Source organism: Prosopis cineraria, unplaced genomic scaffold, assembly GCF_029017545.1.
Source record: "Prosopis cineraria cultivar Desert tree isolate PC_DT_omini unplaced genomic scaffold, ASM2901754v1 PC4, whole genome shotgun sequence".
NCBI lineage: Eukaryota > Viridiplantae > Streptophyta > Magnoliopsida > Fabales > Fabaceae > Prosopis > Prosopis cineraria.
In genome coordinates, this window is record NW_026555335.1 from 22634713 (window position 1) to 22642353 (window position 7641).

The 7641-nt window shown below is 31.8% G+C and overlaps 1 protein-coding gene across 1 annotated transcript; it reads right to left on the reverse strand.

Moving 5' to 3' along the window:
- Positions 1 to 1886: 1886 nt before the first annotated feature.
- LOC129309431 (cystathionine beta-lyase, chloroplastic-like) lies at positions 1887 to 7426 on the reverse strand. Its single transcript, XM_054951007.1, has 12 exons — positions 7291 to 7426; positions 6750 to 6855; positions 6538 to 6647; positions 6038 to 6108; positions 5839 to 5930; positions 5511 to 5601; positions 5267 to 5378; positions 4347 to 4443; positions 4141 to 4222; positions 3378 to 3495; positions 2784 to 2891; positions 1887 to 2677 (listed from the first exon to the last, which is right to left on the reverse strand). The coding sequence occupies exons 1-12, from the start codon at positions 7354 to 7356 to the stop codon at positions 2486 to 2488; spliced, it is 1245 nt and encodes a 414-aa protein (XP_054806982.1). The 5' UTR covers positions 7357 to 7426; the 3' UTR covers positions 1887 to 2485.
- Between the last annotated feature and the right edge of the window lie 215 nt (positions 7427 to 7641).

The window sequence follows — 7641 nt, forward strand, 5'->3', positions numbered from 1 at the left end:
CATCAAGTAAGGGGGCTGTAACATATAACCTTCAAGTATAGCAAAAAAATAATCGATAAGCAAGCAACATTGTGTGATAGTGAATGTAATGTGGTTGGCCAAGAAACCACGTCACTTATTGTAAACATGAATGTGGTTTCTAGGAAAACCAACTCACTTTTGTGTAGTAAAGTGACGTGACAAAACACATCACTTTTTAGCAAAAGTGACATGGCTTCTCTTATCCACATCACTACTAAAAGTGATGTGTATAAGCCAATTTTACAAGGTTCTCAATGTTATATCCCTCAATAGTGATGTGGAAGGACTTAAAAAAGCAATGTTAAAAGGGTTTTTGTTGTGGTGCAGACTGTTAAGACTTATTTCTATGATCCAAGTAAATTTTAAACTACTGAAAAAGAAATGGTTTACTAATGTGACCGCAAACACAAGTAGATCTCCATGAGAAAATAAATTGTAACCACCATTCCAAAAGTATTGAAAAAAATACTTCAATTATATTAAACCAGAAACACAACATAGAAAATAATACCAAGCCAGGAAATTATATTTGGGAACATAAAAATTGCTTACCCCAAGAGACAACTGAAAAAGGCAAGAATTATAGATGCTAAAATACTTGCAATAGTTCCTTTAACACTCACAGCCCCTTCAAGCTTAAACGTCCTCACTCTAAGTACTTGGACATTATGCAATGCAATTGTTAGAATTGAATATCCTAAGAAATACAAGACCAATTAGGAAGAAGGAAGTGTAACATAAACTATAAGGCAGTGTGAGGCATTCCATAAATATGAGGACTGAAACAATATGTGAAAAAATTTAGACTCGAAAAGGAGAAGGATGATGGTGGGTGTTTGGGAAAGTTGAGTTGATTGGGTGTCACAATACATATGAAGAAGAACAAAACGAAGAGAGATTATGCGAAAACACCTAATTGGAAAGACTAACATGTGAAAAGTGTAGTGATGACGAGAGAGTAGAAGAAACGAAGTAATAGAGACTGAAGGGTTCTAGGAAGAGAGAATATCGAAGTAGAAGATTCGGACTTACATAAGAGACATGCGAGAACGAGAATGAGAATACGTAACAGAGTAGCGAGCTAGCGACAGCCGACAGTGAATGCAAAGGGAGGGGCTTCGATGGGAGATTTCAAATAATAGGTGTTTTGAGAGAATTTCAAATTATAAAGGAATTGGAATTAAAAATAAAATTTTAGATGTTCAAACAAGAAATGCTACCCAAATCCAAATTTTTATGTATCCAAACACAGCCTTAAGAATTCATTAGTAATATCTTCTATTTATGATTTTGAATTATACTTTTGCCCATCATAATTTAAAATTTGTATTTAGTGAACACTTATGTTAACATCTTCTACAATAGTTATAGGGTATTTGTACCTCCGTTTTTTTTCAATTTCTTATTTCAAGCAAAAAAATTTAGTGCAATTAATGATTATAAAAAAAGAGCAATAATATTGTTTTCGCTCTAAGGTTGATAGAGACAACCCCTAGAGCTCATATTATTCATTGATGGCATGAACATCTCTTAGTGATTATGTACGAGGCCGATCATTTGATTAATATATAGACATTGTGTTTGATTTTAATAAAAAGAGTTTCATTATCATTATTACACTTGATTAAATACTAATTCACAGGCTGTTCTATATTTAAGAAAAAGAGCACATAATATTATTGCTCATGAGATTTTGGATCTTTCAAATTTTAAATTTTTGTTACATATGCCAAATGTCCACACATTATGTGATTATCCCAACATCAAGCAAAGCACATTATCATTATATAATCATCACAAAACCTGAAAGCAATAAATTAAGAAAGCAAGTAGAGAAGAAGGTATATAAAGACAACAATGCCAGATGATAAAAATGATGCCTTGCGTCAACAATAAGCTTATTATTATTCCAAATTGTTACAGAAAAATACAATGCAAAATGGATAACAAAAGAAGAAATAGAACATGATAATAGAACCACCAAATTATCAATGAACCATCATCAATCATATTATTTGAAGCAAGTAATTAAGCCATCTAATATATGAAATTAGAATGGCTAATATGACAATGCCTTGTCTAGATCATCAATAAGATCTTCAACATCCTCAATCCCCACAGAAACACGCACAAGATCTTTAGTTAAACCGATCTTTAGTTTCTGTTGTTCAGGCACACTGTCATGGGATGTATACCAGGGCAAGCATATTGAGGAACCTACACCGCCTACACAACATTCAACAACAAAATTAATAAGGAATTTTATTGAGGCTAATTTTGAAGGTATTAACTAATTATTTTAACCAAATTTGTTGATCTACATAAAGTTATTAATATTGAATCATAAATGATTGATGATTAGGAAGAGATTATATAGAATTCGAAATGCATGCTAGCTACTAAATTTTGTCATTGGCAACAAGAATATTCTCTATCACACCCTATCACCTTATTACCATTTTGATTAACTATGATATGTCATTCTCAAAGTAAAGAAATATAGTAAATTTAACAATTTAATTACATGACAATGTATATTCTCCAAAATACTTACCAAACTGACAGTCATGCTAAAGTAATCAGTAAGTTCAACAACTTGCTTTGAGAGTGGTAGTGAGCCTGTTTTAAAGCTAATCACAGATCCTGGCCCACTTGCCTATGAACACAAACTCAGTGAGCGGATAAAAATCTTTTGAGGAATATATAAGTGTGTGTGTGTGTGTGTGTGTGTGTGTGTGTCAATTGCAATATGTAAATTGTACCTGAGACTTATGCAGATCATATCCAGGATTACCAGGAAGACCAGGATAGTTTATTTCTGTTACTAGAGGATGGTTGGAAAGATATTCAGCAATCATTTGTGCATTTTTCTGCAAATTATAATATGTTTGTTAACTCACTGTTATAGATTTTTTTTGGTAGAAATAAAAATAATGACACTATAAATAAAGTAATTATGTTAGCAATTAAAACTTTAAATTGGATGCCTAGATATATAAATATACACTATCAAATTTTGAAAAACACAATTATTATTCAAAATTCATTAGTCCATGCCAACCAATATTTATAGTTTTAAAATAATCCAGCAGCAAGAATATCAAAAGAAAAAAAAAGGATCGTATTATCTATTAATTGAATAAGAAAACAAGAATTAAACCATTAGTTCATAGCATTAATAAGACTCTCAGTAAGTTTTCTTTATTTTAATTTTAACTATATATATTTACAGGTGTCTACATAAACAAACCAATTTATTGAAGGAATTGTACTCAAGTTACATAAATTGGCAGGAAAATTAATTGACATATTATTATGCATACAGACTTGAAACTATAATAATGTTTGTGAGGCACCTGTTTCTCCTCAACCCGTAAGGCCATTGTTTTGATTCCTTCCAAACATATCCAAGAGTCCAATGGAGGCAAGGCACAACCTGTAGCTTTTTTAAAAGAGTTTATGTGTTCTGCCAACCTTCATGGGATAAGAATCAAAGGCCAAAAAAATTAGAGGGAAAAAATTAGTTCAATAAAAAAGTTTATAGATTTAAACAAATGGAAAACGAAAGTGAAATAAAAAAAATACAATAGTAAATAGATCATATCTAAAGCTAGCTCCAGCTTGTCGTTTTTTTTTTTTCTTTTAACCATTGGCTTATAGATAATTAAAAAGAAAGTCATTCAAGTATTTATATAGCGGTCATGAAACCATGCAATTTTTTTTATGAAATATCCTTAAAAAACAGAAACTAAAGTTGTATGGTTTCATAACTACAAGATGCTATATGTTCTTATTTTATCTGTAAACTGTTGATTAAAATAAATGAGGAAAAGATTGGGAATATTATCTATTTGAAAACAAAGAATAAAGGAAGAAAGAACAATATAAGAATATTAATTATTTCATTATTAGTAATACTAAAGATCACAGGCACATAAAATGTTATGCATCATCACATACCGGTAAAAAAAAAAAATGCCATTGAATTTAAATTTAGTTAAAAAATTCCTGGTATACATATAATTGATGAAAAAAATGGATCATAAACAAATTAAATCAATATCTTAAACATATCTTAATTAAGTGTTTGAGACACAGATATATAAAAAGAGTTCCTACACTGGATTTCTCGTAGCAAGGCTTCCAGCCATACAACTGCTGTTTCCAGCAACAAATTTGGTAGCTGAATGCATAACAATATCTGGGAACAGAAAATAATAGCAACAATTAATCACTTAATGAGAATAATTAATTAAGAGCATATTATAAAGTTGGTATATAAAATTATACTTCATTATATATCGTTGCAAATGCGATATGAATACCTGCTCCAAGGTCCAACGGCTGACATAGCACAGGAGACATTACACTATTGTCCACCAATACAATAGCGCCATGTGCATGAGCTATCTCCGATATTGCCTGATGGACAAAAATCAATATAATGATGTAAATTAATTTTTAACATTTAAAAGAATTACATACTATTTTAGGTATGTTGAGTTATCCACCTTGATCAAGCCCTAAATCTAAGCCCGGGAAGTTATTTGAGTGTTAATCCCAACAGGGGCCTTATGTGTAATAATATATGTTTGGGGCCTTAAATGCATTTTTTCTCATCGTTTGGAGACGAGTGGGAGCAGTTTCTTTAGCTGCATGCACATCTGAAAACTACCCTATATGTGCATGGGAGTTATATGATGAGTAGTGTGTGAATCCTTTTCACTCTCTCATTTCAGACACTACAGGGAAAGAATTTCTTTCTTCTCTTCTCCTGTGATGTATTTATTATGAACCAAGAACTGGGTTTGAATAACTTCGTTCTTCCACGTAGAGGTGTTACTTAGTGCAAATGACATGTATGTTTCTCTAAAACTTACAAGATACATATATAATTATTTGCAAATAAGAACTAATATGAAATTGTTTGTTGTTAAAATGATAATAACGACTAGTTTTTTTCTAAATAGTAATTTATTGTTAGTCCTTATTGTGAATAATTCTCTTAAAAGGCCTTTGAATACAATTCTCATTATATAATTTAAACATATTATTTGAGGATGAGTGCATGCTTGAACTGAGAGTTATACAGGCATAGGGCTATGCTTTCTTACTACTTATTTGAAAGAAGAGAGGAAAAAATAAAATATATATATATATATATATTGATGGGCCCTTGTTAGCTGACGATCAAGAAGACAAATTAAAACAAAACAATTCAAACTTACAAAAGAAAATAACTTACTCGGATATCAGATATTTTTAGCTGAGGATTGCTAGGAGTCTCTAGCCACACCAACTTAGTCTTAAGTCCCATTGCTTCTTTCACCTTCTCCAGATCACTTGTATCTACTTTTCTGTCCACCGAGCAAGCAATATTACAACCTCGTCATCTTCTAGGAATCAATCTTACTGTAATTTGTTTTCATAAGCCATTACTTCACACAACAGGAAAAAGAATAATATATCCCAAAAGCTGAAAATCATACTTCACTGTGACTCCTTCCTTTCTCGCCATTAGATTGTTCAGGAAGTTATATGAACCACCATAGATATCCTCTACAGCAATGAGTTCATCACCTGCATTGGAAATATATTGAGATTCCAATGAAAACACTATAACATTTTTTATCTGTGGCAACAACCAAAATCATTGCAACAAGGTGCACAATTTTTATTAGGTGTTGAACTTGCCGTTGTTACTTATTATCTAAGGAAATGTTTTTCTTTTTTTCATATTTTGGGCCTCAAATCATAAAACCGTTGCTTACAGTAAAGCAATACTGAAACAGATTAAAGGAAGATGAGGAAGTGTACCAGGATTAACAAGTTCACAAGCAGCAGTCAAAGCAGACATTCCACTGCTGAAGCAATAGGCATAATCTGCGTTGTCAAGCTTCGCTAATAATCTGAGAATACAAAATAATTAAGCCATGTAAAAGAGAATGTAAAGAAAGAAGAAACATATATGTGCATATATAGACAAAATCAAGATAGGAAAATAATGTGGACAAACTTTTCCAAAGTATCTCGGGTAGGATTTGCACTTCTAGAATAGCCATAGTCACCAAATTCTGTTGCAGATTTCTGCATTGAGGGGGAAAAAAAACATGCAGAAGACAATTACAACATGAAAAGAAAATTTTGGAATACAGATACTAATTAAATAGTAAATATTTCTTCCAGTCCAAAATAGAAGTAACTTTTAACAATAATTAGCATACTGGTCAAAAAATAATAATTAGCATACCAATAAATTCTTATTCCCATGAAAGTATACATGTTTTTTTTTTTTTTTACCCTTAGTTCCACTCCATGATGAATAAGAAAAAGTCATAAATTCATAGGCACAAGAATCTAAGTTATTAATAAATACAAGGTGAAAAATAAAAAAAATTGCAACAACATTAAGATTTTATATTTTGGACCAAAATTAGCTAAAACAAAATGCTTATACTTTGGATGGGGGAATACACAATAACTAAAGAGCTTAGCATGCATAGATCAAATTCTCACCATTTTGAAGGTAGCGGTTTGGTAAATTGGTGTAGAGGTTGCTTTGTAAGGATCGAAGTCATTGTGGTAATTCACTAACACAGTGGACATACTTGGCTCTTTTGTCTCTTCTGCAAGTTACCAAACTATTAACATATAAAACAAGAATAAAACTGACACACACACACACACTCATATACAGTATAGATCAACAAGAGAAACACATCACAAACCAGTAGTTGGAACCCTCTTAGTGTCCACCAAAGCCGATTTGCTCTTAGTCTGCTGCTCTGTTTGGATTAAACAATTTAATCTGAAACCCTTTACAGCACTTGTGCTCTAAAACATAATAATGAGAAATGTTAATTAACACTATACTATATAAGGTGTTATGAAGACAAGTATAAAGGGAGGTCTCATTTCAAAAGACTAGTGTATTGAAAGAGAGAGATCATTAAACTTATAAATCCCATTTTGATGCAGGACTCATGACAATGTCACATTCTAACAGTTCTATTCTACAGCACTTCATTTAGCTTCCTGATAGTTAGAAGGCTCCACAACACATGGGTATATCGATTCTATGACACAGCATTTCAATGAAAATCCCAATGTTTATGAGCACAAATTCAAAAGAAAAGTCTATTTAAAAAGACTAATCTATTGAGAGGTAGAGTTCATTTTGAACTTATGAACATTACTTCACTTATAAAACTTTTCGATATGGGACTATTATGATATGATATGTTTAAAATAATGATAATATATCGTTACCTTAGTGTGGGGATTAACAGCGACCGAAGTAACGAAAGGGCAGAGAAAAGTTGAGGCCAATACCATCTTTGAAGATCAAGAAAGAAAGCGCTAGGTTTTGCTTATGATCTTCGATTAGATTCGCCGAATCTGATTCAAAATCGAAGCCATGAATGCACACATATATATACACACACATAGGCACAGTCACACATTGGAAAAAAAAAAATTGTTTTTGAAGACACACGTGTTCACATGTCAACTTGAAGTAATTTATTATTTAATTAACTTTGGCACCGATCGAAATGACCTTTTCCCCCTCCACTCCGACTGATCTTTCTTCACTCCAAAACCAAGGCCATTTCAAAATCG